Raw genomic sequence first — 15,910 nt, 5'->3', positions numbered from 1 at the left:
GTGTAGCGCCACATTAAATACGCACTACAATGACAATAGTTTAAAGCGATTTGAAGCATGTTTTAGTTTCAAAATGTAAATGTTTTTGGGGGGGGGGAAGAGCTTTGTGACGTCATATTTGAGGGGGGGTCTGACTTTTTGTGACGTCGTGTGACGAGGGGGGGGAGGGGGTAAAACATCGGCCAAAATCACGTGACGTCATTTATGGACGGCCCCTTGCCTAACCACTCTCGTCAGATTTTGGAAGCTTTGAGCCTGGGTAGTGCTTGAAACGGTCGCCCGATAAGCACGAACCAGGTTGTCATCGATTTCGCACCTCCGGTTGGCAACGTACGGTGCGAAAGAAGTTCAATATACGTACATGCATACGCTATTTGGTGGCCAGCAGACAAGACAAAGATCCCCCCCATAACCGTAACAGACTGTTGGGGCAAGTGCTGTTAGCGAGCACCTATGGAGGCACACGAGGGGGTGGGTGGCCATTACCACGCCCGACCGCCTTTGTCTCCCCAGTGGCGATTTTTACACACCGCACCAGGTACTCATTTGAGGATGAGTCGACCTTGGAGAGGCCCAGGACCGGTTCAGATAATCGTCACCGGTGTTGAGCCGTTAGAAGGAATCGAACTCGGTTCGCCGGGTTCGTAGCGCAGCGCGCTAACCACGACGCTGCCGCTCCCCGCCAGTGCAACACAATCAATTGTTCTGTACTTCTATGCTCCTCCAACGCTTACTGCTCCCCACCTTCACCAGCCCGCAAACGAACCAGCGTGGTGAAGTATGGTCAGATCATTTCCATGGCAAACAGTTGTGGGGTGGCCCTCATCCAACCGCAGATGTGTGGGGGTTAAAGATATTGGTGGTTCCGAGATTATCCGTGAAAATAAGTCCCATCCGTGAAATAATAATTCCAGATTTACACCGATAATATGATTTTGCCGCACAACTTTTATCACCAGTGAATTATTTCGCGGACAATTGGCTACATTGGCTGCTTCCGACAAGACGACTTTCAGGTCACTCGTTGCCCATATGCACGAGTACCGTAATAGCCACGTGATTTCTCTTATTCACGAAACATGTGGGGGTAATAGGAGGACGTGGTTGAAGCGTACTATGAGAGCAAAGGAGTATTTGCTGTTAGCAAGCGCCTATTAAGGCAAGGCCAGCCATAGCAACACGTGAATGAGTGGTGTGGCCAGCTAACAGTCTCCCAGTGCTGTAGTTTTACACGCAGCACCATTTCAGGCGGAGTCAATCTAGGGGAAGCCCAAGACAGGTTCAAATGCAATGTGCAACTGATGGTTGTCCTTGATCGGGAAATGCAACTCCAGGTGTCTGGGATCATAGCACAAACCATTGCGCGACCGCTCCTGTGCCAATAAACGCACACGTTCGTTACATTTTAAATTCTTTATTCGAGTAAAAAATATATTGTAAAGTTTACAGTTATCCCTTCACTAAAAGCAACATTTGCACTTTTAAAAGCATAGAAATCAGTGTAAAATATTTTTTTTAGTGCACCCAAATTTCAAGCATTTTTCACGGTAGTATCTATTTCAGTTTTAACAAAAGCAGAAAGTTTGAGATGAATGAAAACTATTGAATAAAATGAAAACGAGCTTGGAGCAGTAGTCTCGCTTTACAATGCAAATCGTGAATCCAAAACCGCGCTACCGTACTCTCCACATGATAAGACACACTTCGTTTCAATAATTTTACAGATTGGTGAGTGCATCATAATCCAGCATGTGGCCTGAAACCTGCCACCTGGACATGCAGAGTCACAATTGCACCCAGCTTCAAGTCTACGCGCCACTCTGTCTATGTGCCAGTCGGCCTATGTGCCACTAAATCTGTGTGCCATTCTGTCTACCCGCCACTCTAAGTGAAACTCCGTCTACGTGCCACTCGCTCAGTGCTGCAAACGGATTTTAGAAAGTGCCTGGAGAGAAAACATTTTACTGGTACTGTATACATTCATAAGTAATATATAAAAAAAATATCTTTTTTACTATAAACAATATATTTTAAAAATATATTATTTACAAGTGCAGGCACGGAACTGAGTTGGGCTGATACTCTTACTATCACAGTCCAGAGGTTTTTAGGTTAGATCGCGTAAATATAAATGTGCCGTTAAACCCGCCACCACCCGACACAAGTAAGGTTCGTCACGGTTTACTCTCCAACACACCGGTGTGCTGTACCCGTAACAAATTGGCATGTGTTTTTTACGTCCCAAACCTTTTTCATTGGCTGCCAGGTGGTGGCAGGTTTAACGACACATTTGTATTTACGCGATCTAACCCAAAAACCTTTCATGGATATTGGTCGCGAAAGCCTACGTGTAAAACTGACAATCACAGTGTTGAGACTGGCACCATTGTGCACCACTTTTAATGTTATACAATGGTTGTGCCGAGTTTCATATCAGGTACTACAGCCCTCGCAAGCTGTACGATGTCACTGCCGTAGTAATCACCCAAATATAAATGTTGTTTTACTTAAAACGACCCAACAGTGTTGGGTATCTTACCTTCCTGTGCCTCTTTTAATCTGGGGACTACGGTAGCACGGTGATTTAAGGAAAATGCGACCCAAAAAGAAACAGCTATTATAATAATCATCATCATAACAATAATAATCATGAGTATATTTGGTAGTCATGTCATTGTCATAGTTCAAGGCATATCTCTTGAAAGTGCCGTTTAACAGCTGGGTTGTAATCTGCCAGTAGGGGGGCGCGATGTGGCTGTGTGTGTACATTTTCCAAATTTTGAAAAATCTACACCAGCACGCATGACCTACGCGGTTTTATTGTTGTCGTAAGGTCAGGGGATCTTCAATGTCTCCACTGTGAAGCACAGTGTACAGGGATGACAAGATTTAAAACAATATGCGGTCTGGTTCCTCTGTTAGCGAGTACGCAGTTCAAATCCTTACTGGGGCCCAACTCAGCCCATTAATAAACTGCGGGTTGATAAAATGAGTACCAAATTGTGGGTAATCACCAGCTGTCAATCTACAGAGAACTTAGCCCCCCCCCCCCCCCCGCTGCCCCATCATGATGAACTTTCCACCTCTGGGTTAGGGTCTCTAATAGAACTGAACACGATCAATTGCTCGTTTGGGGAGCTAATCGCTTTAACATGGCTTTCACTTGAATTATTATCAATGGGACATTGAGTTGTGCTATATCATTCTCTCTAGTGTTAGGAGGTAGGCAGACCAGCTGATCATTACACCAGTGGATAGCTACCAGTAATAGCGATGCCGCACAGGTTGTTGTCATCACGAGCCATGCGCACATATCCCTTCTCTCCCCATTGAACTCCCCAGCTGCACACACACACACACGGATAGACAAAGACACAAACACACAATCACATACAGACGGAGGAGACAAGCACTGTCAGTAGCTATTTTCCCCGCACCTCCGATTAGCACGGCTGGCGACAAACGGTGCGAAAGAAATTCAACTTGGGTACATTACAGTCGGTAGGTCATGTAGTGGCGGTGGTGAGGTCAGCACCACACCCAGCCACCTTTGTCCGCTTAATGCGGATGCTTACACTGTGTGCGTGTACAGTATATGTACATCCCTGTTGTCAATCCGCTGCATAATCTGTATTTAGACTGGAGGAACCCGATAAATTATGAAGCACTTTTTCACAGATGTCCAGTAGAATTTCGATTTAAAACTTTCGTGACTGCAGGGATTCATCTTCTTGGTTCTTTCGGTAAAGTCACGTAGAAGTGAAATAATAAAATAATAAAAATAAAACATAATAAAATAATTCTCACGACGTTTCGGCCACAACGCAAGCAGCCGTCCTCAGGTGAAGACCAGGTCTGTCGGGGAGACGCTGGGGGAGACGCTGTCTCCCCGACAGACCTGGTCTTCACCTGAGGACGGCTGCTTGCGTTGTGGCCGAAACGTCGTGAGAATTATTTTATTATGTTTTATTTTTATTATTTTATTATTTCCCTTCTACGTGACTTTACCGAAAGAACCAAGAAGATGTCCAGTAGTTTCACAGATGTCCTCACTGGCAAGGACAGAGCCCATTTTTCACCCGGGCAACCAGAAAGCGCAGACTTTGGTATTTCTTGACTTATCGCTATACCTAACAAATTACATATATATATTTTAAGCATCCACAACTTTGAAAATAAATAACACATGTGCAATTAAGAATGATAATTCCAATAACATTGTTTAAAACTTAAAGCCCTATCAATGATTTCTCATACTGTCTGGGACACTATTCCAATGCCAGTTCGATATTGGAATAGAAGTCACAATTTAATGGTGCGGTACAAAAAAGGTGAAGTTTTACCTTGAGATGATAAACATTTGGGTGAAACAAAACCGTGACGTATAAACAGGATGAAGGGACTCCGGTTTAGATGCGTGCGGTCTTTTGTGTAGAGCTAACCGTGCCTCAAGGCAGAGAAGCCTCTCAGAGGCCAATGGCACCCTCAAATGATGAGGGCGGCAGAGTGGCGAGATGTTGACTACCTCGTGTGGTATACAGGAGGTCGTGGGTTCAATCCCTACCCTGACACCTGTAAATTTGGAGTTTGCATGTTCTAGATTTGAAGCTTTCGTGACTGCAAGGATTCATATTCTTAGGTTTTTTTCGGTAAAGTCATGTAGGTAAAAATTTTAAATTAATAAAAGTAAAATTAAATAAAAATCACGACGTTTCGGAGGCAACACAAGCGTCCGTCTTGAGGTGGAACCGTCACAGCACGATTGCTGTATCAAGTACTTACTTGACACAGCAAAACGAAACGTCGTGATTTTGATTTTATTTTTATTTTATTTTACTTATAAATTTTAATTTTAATTTTTTACCTATGTGACTTTACCGAAAAAACCTAAGAATATTTGCGTGTGGCCACATAGATTTTTCTTAAGGTCCTCCAGATTTTCCCTCCACATTCGAAACATGCGTTCCGAGTATTTGGCTCATGTAAATTTCCACATAAGCCCACTGTGTTTAGCTATCATTTGTGGCCAAGTCGCTTCTGAAAAAGAGCTATATAGCTCAGTGGGCCTGACCTGGTAAAATAAAAAATATAAATAAAAATTGCGTATAGTTTATAGATTAGCACCATTGGCTACGTACGGTGCGAAAGAAGTTCAACATATATACATACTACTGGGCAGTGGAACCCTGGGTAATCAGTGGAATCCTGGGTAATCTGTTGATTACAAAAAACCCTCTCCATTGACCAAATTCGGCACCCACTACAGAGCAGTGTCACCATCCGAGGCGGCGCATAGGGAGGCCTTTCCTCCAGCAGTCGGTTTGACAAAGGGCCGTAATTTTAGTTTTAATGTTGTATATACGTTTGCGACGATTTAGTGGCTGCTCTTGTCCTATTGTAATAATCGACTCGCAGCAACACACCTGTTCTTGACGAGCCAGAATTTCTGTCCCTTCTCATCCACACCGTAGCCCACAACCAACACGGCGTGGTTAATTCTGTGGCTGCACAATTTGTCCTTGTAGATGCCTAGAGGTCAGAGAAAACACCACAACAATAATAGCAGCCGTCACCTCCAGTTTATTTGCACGTACAGCGTTTCCAATATAATTTTTTATGGTTACATTTTTTCCTCCCCATCCAAATGTGTATTGCCCTTTTGTTAATCAACTGCAGGATGAAGGCCTCTCCCATTCCGTGTCGGTCATGGAGGCAGTTTGGCCATACGTCAAACTAGTCAGAGCTGGTAGGTAAAGGGGAAAATCCTGCACTCGTTGAGATATATCTTGCCATTGGCATTAGCGGTGTTCCACTGCACTGCCGCTCCATCCCCGCGCTAGAAGAAGCAGGAAAATGGTGAATACGCAGTTAAAAAGAGGTATTCGAGGGGACCAATGTGGAGAAGCCCAAAATGTGACAAAATTAAAAACGAGATTGACTTCCTTCTCAAGGACAGACCCCCATCACGTTCAATTAAAGGCCATCTCTTCTGCCTGGCATTTCCCACAATGGCCAATTCCTTTTCTTTAAACTGTCCCTTCCTCCCCCCAAATATGGAAGCTTCTCTTCTCTCAGATTTTCTTTCCTCATTTAGCATGCAAAGCTTTCAGAGAAGGGGTGGGGGGCAGATCTAGAAACTTGACTTGACGGCATGGTTTGGCACGGTTTGGGCACGTGTCAGGTCCGAGCGGGAACTTTGGCCCACTTGCGCATAAATGAGCACCCACCGGAGATGTAGTACGTGAAGGAGTTGAGGCTGGCGTCGATGGCGACCGACACCGGGCCCACGGAGGCCACGGCGTTCTTGAGGGCCTCCTCGTCCCCTTCGGGAATTTCCACGTAGCCGGTGACCTCCGCGGCCTTGTTCTTGGGGTCGTACTTGCACGTTTCGACCTGTGCGACGCATACACCGCCTATTACAAACACCGTCAGCGTTGCCATTGTAAGCCTTGAGGCTTACTTGATGCAACAGTCGTGCTGTGACGGTTCCACCTGAAGACGGAAGCTTGTGTTGCCTCCGAAACGTCGTGACTTTTATTTTATTTTACTTTTATTAATTTTAATTTTTTACCTACGTGACTTTACCGAAAAAACCTAAGAATATGAATCCTTGCAGTCACGAAAGCGTCAAATCTAGAAGCTTCAAATCTAGCCTTGAGGTGTTTCTGATAGGGGCTCTAGACATTATGCTGACAGACCGATCTCTAGAGCAGTGTTCTTCATTGCAAGGCCCGCAGGCCACTTGCAGCCCCTGGTGGCCTTTAGTGCGGCCCCTGGCGTTCGGCCCCCGGCAATACACAACATGTGAAAACACCCTCCCCACCATCGTGCTGCTGTCAAACCCAATGTGTGGCAGCCCTCACACGGACATCTTATTGGCAAAAGTACCCCCCCCCCTCTGCAAGTTAGTGAAGAACACTGCTCTAAACGATAGTGACAAACTGGTCGTTCATGGTGTCTCTAGACCGGTGGTTCTTAACCTGGGGTGCCCACACCCCCTGGGGATGCCAGATGCCATTTCTGAGAACCAAAGGGGTGCAGGCTGCAGTGAAGAACCACTGCTCTAGACAATAGACTTTACTACCTCCAGGCACAGGCTCACCAAACTCGCTCACCTGTCCCTTGTACGGGTACGACTCCTCCGAGTCGATGCCTCCGTTCTTCTTGATGTAGTTGAACGCGTTGATCATGAGTCCTCCATCGCAGCCGTGATTGCCCTCGGCCAAGGAGCAGTCCACCACGTTCTGCTCGCTCAGCGACACGAGCACTCCAGTCTTGCGCTTGTGCTGCCCCTCGAGGGAGCCCGTGGTGCTGAACGAATAGCAAGAGCCGCATTCGCCCTGCGGATAGACAGGTTCAACCTTTCTGTTCCAACTGATGATGTACATGTACGTACGTGTACATGTACGTCATCAGTTTTTCTTCCGTTTCCGTTGACGTACTCACACGCATAAATGAGCACTTACCTTCCACTTACGTCATCGGAACGGAAACGAAAGAAAAAATAAAATCACTTTATTGGTACCGAGGCTCCGACAAGGTCATGCGGGAGGGCGTTTGGCACAGTTTGGCGCCAGCTATCGTAGAGTGCAGTCGTGTCGCTACGGTTCTCTGCGGTGAATAAAGCATCTTTGAAGACAATGGCGCTACGCCTCTCCGAATAAAATTAATGCCGAGCCGCGCGCGTTCCGAGATTCAACGGTGAATGGGAACAACCCTGCAACCTGCAGATGTCTTGGAGGACTCTGAAAGAGTTAGCAGTGCGGAAAAGTGGAAATGAAAGGACGATGACTCATAGTGACACGGGCTCAGGCACACACATGGCTGAGCCCATGTGCATCGTGTTCAAGGGTTATGAGAAAGCAACCTTGTGTCCTCTAGCATTACAATTTTACGTCAATCCACAGATTAACTGATTCATTAACGCTTAGTAATTAACTGCAGATGACAGAGTTCTGCAAAATGTCTGCCGAGGGGTACAGATTTCCGGGAACAAATCACAGTTCTTTATGACCTCCGCTAGCTGTAGGTAGCTAGGGTAAGCAACTTTGACATTTTGAAATGGAACGTCGGAAGCATTGTAGATGTAATCAAGATGGGGGAGGGGGGAGGGAGGACGAGGTTGTGAGGGGTGGCACACGTGTGCAGTGAGGAGGAGGGCAGGTTACCAAGGCAGGCCTTGGGTGTGGCACCCACAGATTGGCGATTAAGAGGATGATGACCTATGTTGCATTGCCATGGGCCGTTGTAAGGAAGGCCCAGCACAATTTTGTTACGGGCCAACACTTGGAAGAGCTACGTGTCTCCATTCGACTCAGTCCGTTAAAAAAAAAACAGGCTCCACGGTCTGGTTGGTGCTAGCTTGGCCGAGCAAGGCTGCCATGGCACCTCTGGCTTAAACCAACCTGGCCCGATTCATAAAATGGACCTGAACGCTTCCCGGTAGGTTGCGGGAACATGGTAATGTAATAGTAGCGGTAGGTTGTTGGTGTGTAACATTATCAGGAATGCAGTGCATCTTGGCCGCGACAATGACCATTTAGTTTTTTTTTATTCACCGGCACATTCGAGCCACGCCAGTATGAGGCTCTATTTGACGTGCCAAGCCAGTGCCAAACTACGATATACTGGCCTCATAAGACCATCTGCATCTGGCTTGGGGCCAAGCTGGCCCAGGGGAAAAGGGCTAATGACGTGTTCATTGCGTGTGACATCACAGTCAGTACACCGAAAACAACGACGTCACCGCATCATTTGCACACTTTTCGACGAGTTAATTGTGCTGTGTGTGGCATCAACGGCATATCTCAGCTTCTGCAGTGGAAAAAACCAAGCAGGCTGATCCTGTGCTGCGCTGCATGTTATTTTTTTTGCTGCACGGGCCCCCGATGCAGCTCGGTTGTGCCATGGAAAAAGAGGTGCTTGATCTTGAGCTGGACCGGGCGGTACCTGGTTCTTGATGTCGGTGACGTAGCCCTGCTTCCTCCAGTCGACAGACTCGGGGGCCTCAAAGAAGGCGGGCGCCATGAACGTGGCGCCGCGGGAGGCCTTGCTGGTGCCGTTCCAGCCCCTGAAGCCCAGCATCACCTGCTGGAACTCCTCCCCGGTCTGAACAAGACGCGCGTTCACAGCGAGCGGACATAGATTACCACGACGGTAGTTAAAACCGGGTTATCGAGTGTCGTCAGCTTCATGGTTTCAACGTGACTACAGCCCTTTGTCAATCCACTGCTGGGTGAAGGCCTCTCCATGCCGTGTGGGTCCTGACGGTTGTTTGACCATACTTCACCATGCTGGTCAGCACGGGTTGGAGAATGGGTGGGGTTCAGAGGTACAGGACCGGTTTAGACATCACTCACTACTGACGTTAGCCGTAGCTGGTAATCGAACGACGCAGGTCAGCAGGTTCATAATGCAGTGCGCTAACCACATCAGCACCCTTCCTCGTACCATCTCAGCATCAAACTAGTCCCATAATTCCCTGCTCACGTGAGCATTGGGCGTGGCTCATCTTTGTTGTTGGTGCCGAGATACTTTTGGGAATTCCGTATTCCTGTGGCGGGAGCCTGTCTCTCTGTAGGGGGAATCGGTGTCAACTTCAGACAAAGTGCTCTGCATTTTGTCGATCCCAGAGGGATGAGGGACCTGAGTCAACATCCAGATGAAAGAGCGGTCTGCAGAGGGCTCACCATGTCCCCGAAACGGTTCATGCCCATGCGCCAGGTGTGCTTGCCCATGGAGTGCTCCAGGTTGTGCATGGAGATCTTCTTGAGGTTCTGCTCCCAAACCATCCTCCTCCAGCCCTCCTCATTCTGCAGCAACAGCAGGCATAGCGACACGTCAAGGGATGCGACGCATAAGCAACCAGCACAGTGTTAAGGTATTATGTGGCTTCACAGTTTGGGATTAGAGAACGAATAAATATTCGAGACATCACACCGACCGTGGAGGAGAGCTAGTTGGTTTGGGCACCTCCGATTAGCACGGTAGGCTACGTGCAGCGGAATTATTAAACCGTTGACCTGGAACTGTATGCAATGGAGGGGATGAACACCATGGAGATTGATGCCGTGGTGGCAAGATGTTAACAACCTCACCTGCTATGCAGGAGGTCGTGGGTTCAATCCCAACCCTGACGCCTGTATATTTGGAGTTTGCATGTCTCGGTCTCCCTGTGGTCTCGTGGATTATTCTACAGGTCCTCTGGTTTTTGCCTCCACATTTAGAATCAATGTGCATTCAGACTATTTGGCTATCAATTTCTGAATAAGAGCTATACAGGTCAGTGGGCCTTACCTGGTAAAACATTTTTTTATGTTTTTTTTGTGATTTATTTAATTTAAAAATGTTTAGTTTATCTCTGTTGATGTCTCTGAACAAGGAGCTGCTCTACAACGCTCTACGACGTGGACGTCTCTGAACAAGGAGCTGCTCTACAACGCTCTACAACGTGAACATCTCTGAACAAGGAGTCGCTCTACAATGCTCTACAACGTGGACATCTTTGAACAAGGAGCTGCTCTACAACGCTCTACAACGTGGACGTCTCTGAACAAGAAGCTGCTCTACAACGCTCGTGCGGTGTGAGCGCACGGCCGCGCCACACGGGCGGCGCCGTGCGTTGTGGTCGCGACCGACCTCGCCGTAGGTCTTGCCATGGAACTTCTTCCAGGACTCCCACTCGGGCGACAGCTCCGGGTCGAGGAAAGGAGAGGCCACGGCAGCAGAGACCACCGCCACGAGCCCCAGCAGAGCGACGAGCAGCAGCTTCATCTTCGTCGTCTTCCCGTCTCAGAGTCAGAATTGGCTGCAAGGCAGGAGACGGCAACAGAGAGAGGTGAAGGACGTCAATCGCAGCGTTCTCGTGGGTCGTGATGTGGCTGCGTGGCTCTGTATTTAGACCACTCTACTCGCAGTTGGGATCGTGATGTCTCTCTGTCGATGAGGCTAAGACTGGATAGGGCAATGGATGTTTCAGTGTTGACACATGGGATGCGGAAAATGGATCTATCATAAAGGCCACTGAGTGGCGCTTTAATGCGTCTGGGAAGCGTTGCCTACGTGAGATCTTATTGCCCAATGAAAGTAGCAATCTAGAGGTCAGAGAGAGGATGCGGAACAAGAGGCAATCAGTGCTTTTATAAAAAAAGAGATGACTGCATTGGCTCGGACATCTGTTAAGGATGGATATCACAGAAGTTTAGACGAAAACTGATGGAGTGGAATCTGACACGCGGAGGATGTAAAAGGGGAAGGCCTAGCAGCAGATAGGCAGAGAGGAGACATAGACTCGGCACACGGGGACCTAACAATAGCAACAGAGGAAAGATCGGGAAGATATTGGAAAAGGTGGGGTGAACTGGTGTTGATAGCACATGTGGAAACGCATCATGCAACCTTGTGAAGTCATTTAAGATTTTAAGTTTCGACTTTTAATGCAAGATAGGTGGCTCAGTGGTTTAATAATGTCCAGGATAGATCACACGGAGCCATACGCACTGAGATTCTGGGTTCACATCCAGATCGTGATAAAAAATTATAAAACCAGGCTTAAGTGTAGGGAATGTTGATGGCTCAAACTGAAAACCTGTGCCAATGTGAAAATGCCTCACATGAATTTGGTTTCTCACATTGCCACGCTAAAAACAAAAATAAGGTGTACATAAATAAACACTTATGCATCAGCAAACAAACATACATGCACGCACACACTAGACACCAAAACACACTTGCATTTTAATACATATATCATCAGCTATAACCAACTCATCCGGAATGTACCGGATCTCAGAAGCTTAAAAGGCTTCCCAGTAAACATGCAATGTTGGGCCAATGTTTCCACGTGGTTGGAATCATTTGACCAACGTTTCATGTTTACTGGGCTGTGCCTGGATAATGCTTGGATGGGTGACCAGCATGCATAAAACAGGTGTTATAGGCTGCTGTGGGGCTACTTTGTGGACAGCAGAGGGGACTACAGCAAAATGCATTCTTGTACTGTCCTTTTATGTCCCCCCACCCCGTCAATGCTCCCTGCCTTCACCAACCATTGCAACCTCATCTTCCGGGTCACAGTATATGTACGGCTCTTTCCTGTAACGTTCTAACCAAACTTTGAAATCGCTTTCACTTCCCTGCCGTGCCGTTTTCTGGCATCCTCTTTATGCAACTACAGTACATTACGTGTATTCTTAGAGGCCAGGCTTCTACTTTTTTGCTTTTTTGTGAAAGTTCAGATCTCTGACCGCACTTTTCTCACTTTCATGTTCTTGCCTGCAAGGAAAATGTCCCAGGACAACAAATGTAAGTGAACCAAATTTGTTGATTTGCTTATGGAAGCTTTTTTATGTGATACCATATCCATTATGGGCCTGCTAGTGCCTAAGGGACCGTCCATAAATGACGTCACGCACTTAGGGGGGGGGGAGTGTCAGACATTTGTGACGATGTGTGACGAAGGGGGGTGGGGGTTAAGAAATGTGACGTCATATCAAAATGCGCAATTTTTAAATAAATATAAACACGTTCTACTTAATTAAATAGATTTTTTAATAAATGTTTTCTCCTACAACATCAGAGTGCAGCACCACATTCAATACGCACTACAATGACAATAGTTGAAAGCGTTTTGAAGCATGTTTGATTTTTTTGGGAGGGGGGGCAGAGCTTTGTGACTTTGCGTGAAGAGAAACATTCAGTCAAAGTGACGCCTCCAACTCTCTTTCTGTTCCTGACCCATGAGTTTCCTCTTTGCGCAATTGTTGTTCCTCAATAAATCAATCTTTATTTCTACGTGTCAATATCCCTCCTCAATAACGTAGGCATCAGTGCACATTACAGCGGAAGGGGGATGTTACGGGAGGCACAGAGAAACCGGAATGACAAAAGAAACCCATCACGGCAGACCAAACCCACACTCGGTCTCCCAACACACCACTGGGAAAAAAACGTTTAACACAATACCTGTACAAATCTTAACCTAATGCTTTCGTGACTACAGGAATTCATATTATTGGTTCTTTCTGTAAAGTCACGTAGATAGGTGACTTTACCGAAAGACCCAATAATATGAATACCTGTACAGTACGAGATCTCTATACAATCGAATAAAGTTCAACACAACAATACAACAATACCGGTACGAGACCTCGGTACAAATCGAATTCCTGCCCACACGAACACAGATGCTGATTCCCTCCCCCAGGACCTGTTCATACTCTTTGGTTCTTTCGGTAAAGTCACGATAGGTACGTAAAGCCAGTTTATTTTTTTATTTTATACCAACGTGACTTTACCGATAGATCCCTGCAGTCACGAAAACTTCAAATCTAGATAGGACCTGTTCAGTTTTTCCACGCGCCGGTGATTCCTGATCTTAGCCGAGGTTGGGAAACCAACTCTATCGATTGTGCCACCACCATTCTACCACCACACTTAAGAGTGCGGATTTCAGCGTCGTTCTGAGGTCGTGAATTGAGGGCATCGGAGGAGGAAGGCGAGAGGGGGAGGGACGGATGCAGTTGAATGCGGGGATTTCCAGGCTGCGTTTTTGACTACGCACAACGATCAGGGTATATATGGGTCTACCCAGTAGTATTTGTAGTATTTTATGTTTGTTGTGACTATGTACAACAATCAGGTTATATGTCTCTACCCAGAAGTATTTGTAGTGTTTGTTGTGAATGCGTGTATTCTGTTTGTGTCTATGGCATTATGTATTGAGTGATGTTTGATGACAAGCGATGTCTGAAGTAACAAAGCGCTGTGAATTATTATTAAATTATAACGACTGCACTGTACTGCATAAGTTACCAGTCCCTCAACTCAAACGAGTGGTTAGTGCTACTTCATATCTGTCAACAGCCCGTCACAAACGCTGCCAATTCCACATTCGCATGGCGCGACCCAGTATTTCCACAAGGACTAGCGCTGTTTTTGTCTTCTCACTTACAGATGCCCATTTATTTCATTTAAAAAATCATCCCCGGAGAAGCGACAGACCGAGTTAACGCCAGAATGTGGCATCCACGCAGAGTAGAACTCAGGCCACGCGGCGGGCAGAGTTCGGTCACCCGAGGCCCTCTGTTAACGACCTGGCGCCGTCTCTCGCCTCACCTCACCCCACCCCACTGCAACTCTTACCTGCGGCGAAGTGGTGGTGGTGACCGGCAGGGAGAGAGGCGGCACTGCTGATTCGAGGCGAGCGAGCCGCTTCCTCCTTTATAGAGGCGGGGGATGCCGGCGAAGCTCCCCGCCCCGACGTCGCATTGGTCGCCTTCCCACCACCACCGCCACCCCCCCAACACCGAGTGACTTAACGGGTGGCCGAAAAGAATCGCAAGATCTTGATGGCCATGACGACGAAGAGACGAAGATGATGCTCGTTGTAATCACACTATGTTACGCATTTTTTTTTGTTCCGGGGTGCTAAGTGTTGTTTTTTAATTGGTTATGCCTAAAAAGTCTAGAACATGGTTATTTCCCCCCACAAACTTTGCTTTTGTGACCAGGACTAAATGTGAACGAAATACACAAATGCACACGTTTTCTCATTGAAAATAGTTAAATATCAAAATATCACTGTCCTGGTCACAAAAGCAAAGTTTGTGAGGAATAATAGCCACTTTTTGTACTTTTGAGGCATAAGCAATTAGGAAATAACACTTCCTACCCAGGAACAAAAAAGATATTGTTTGTTACAGTGTTATTAATGGAGTGGATTATTAACTTTGTTTTTGTGTCCTGGTTACAAAACCAAAGTTTGTGGGGAATAATAGCCATTATCTGTACTTTTGAGGCATAAGCAATTAGGAAACAACACTTACTACCCAGGAACAAAAAAATAAAGATGTGTACGCGTAAATGGCCGAGGTGTACGAACCGCCTTCCGATTCTCAACGAAAGTTCATGGCGTTGGCTGTGGCAGCTTACCCTGATGTCAAGCAAGAAGTCCTCGACTCGTTGATTATGGAGAGAATGCTGGCTTTGTCAAGGGACATGGGGGTTGTTCTACCTGCTTGCGGTCACGAACCGCAGACGTTCCGATGGGCCGCTAGATGCCTGAACGCGCACGAGAACCTACAACGTTGGGCACAGATGGCTGCATGGACCGGGGATCTCAGCCGCGACGGTGAGCCAATAGGTTGGTCGCCAACTAAAGTCATCCACATTCCGGAGGATGCGCCTTCGGAGGGAGACCTCGCAGCGGCTGTTCCTCGCTGGAATCGACGGCGGGGCGACGCTACGTTCCGCGGCGGGGTCACGACTGACCAGCTCGCAGGCCTGCCGTCACCTGCTTCAAGTGTGGACGGTTGGGCCATTTCGCACGGGATTGCCGGTGTCGCTCTCGTCCTCCGACTCCGCTGGCTGCATCGACTCCTTCTCCGACGGCAGAGGCGTAGCTAGGGGGGGGGCAGGGGGGTACATATGTCCCCAGGCGGCAGGCGCCAAGGTAAAGGGGCGCCAAAATGAGGATTACAACGTTACATTATAACTTATTGCGGCAGGCGCGGCAGCCTGAAACTACTGCACACATCTACACCTCAACTTAAAAGTTTATATATCCGCCACACACAGCCTACATGTCATGTAATTACATTTTGGTATTTGATTAAACGGGGGTGGGGGGGGGGGGGCGCCAATTTTATAGTTCGTCCCCGGGCGCAAAATATCCTAGCTACGCCACTGTGACGGGCCAACATCCTCCCATACAGGCGAATCAGTACACATCGGACACCCGGCCAAACTCGTCGCCTCATGCATCTCACATCACGTTGTTCGTTTCATGATTCGGGAACTGCTACTAAAGGTTGGCCTGTTTCGAGAAGGCAATGGAAAAAGGTGGCACGTCGCGTAGTCGCGGTGGTCACGGGATCCTCAACGGTACCTGGCTCCATTCAGGGCGTTGATG

General features: G+C 47.3%; 1 protein-coding gene across 1 annotated transcript; it reads right to left on the bottom strand.

Annotated features, from left to right (window-relative positions):
- Positions 1 to 1,398: 1,398 nt before the first annotated feature.
- On the bottom strand, positions 1,399 to 14,248 carry LOC144945927 (procathepsin L-like). Its single transcript, XM_078874580.1, has 8 exons — positions 14,143 to 14,248; positions 10,639 to 10,807; positions 9,690 to 9,812; positions 8,950 to 9,108; positions 7,116 to 7,340; positions 6,228 to 6,393; positions 5,424 to 5,529; positions 1,399 to 3,342 (listed from the first exon to the last, which is right to left on the bottom strand). The coding sequence occupies exons 2-8, from the start codon at positions 10,771 to 10,773 to the stop codon at positions 3,243 to 3,245; spliced, it is 1,014 nt and encodes a 337-aa protein (XP_078730706.1). The 5' UTR covers positions 10,774 to 10,807; positions 14,143 to 14,248; the 3' UTR covers positions 1,399 to 3,242.
- Positions 14,249 to 15,910: the final 1,662 nt, after the last annotated feature.

Source organism: Lampetra fluviatilis, chromosome 39, assembly GCF_964198595.1.
Source record: "Lampetra fluviatilis chromosome 39, kcLamFluv1.1, whole genome shotgun sequence".
In the NCBI taxonomy this organism is placed as follows: Eukaryota; Metazoa; Chordata; class Hyperoartia; order Petromyzontiformes; family Petromyzontidae; genus Lampetra; species Lampetra fluviatilis.
Note: the sequence above shows the minus strand (reverse complement) of the source record. Positions and strands in the feature narration are given on the sequence as shown.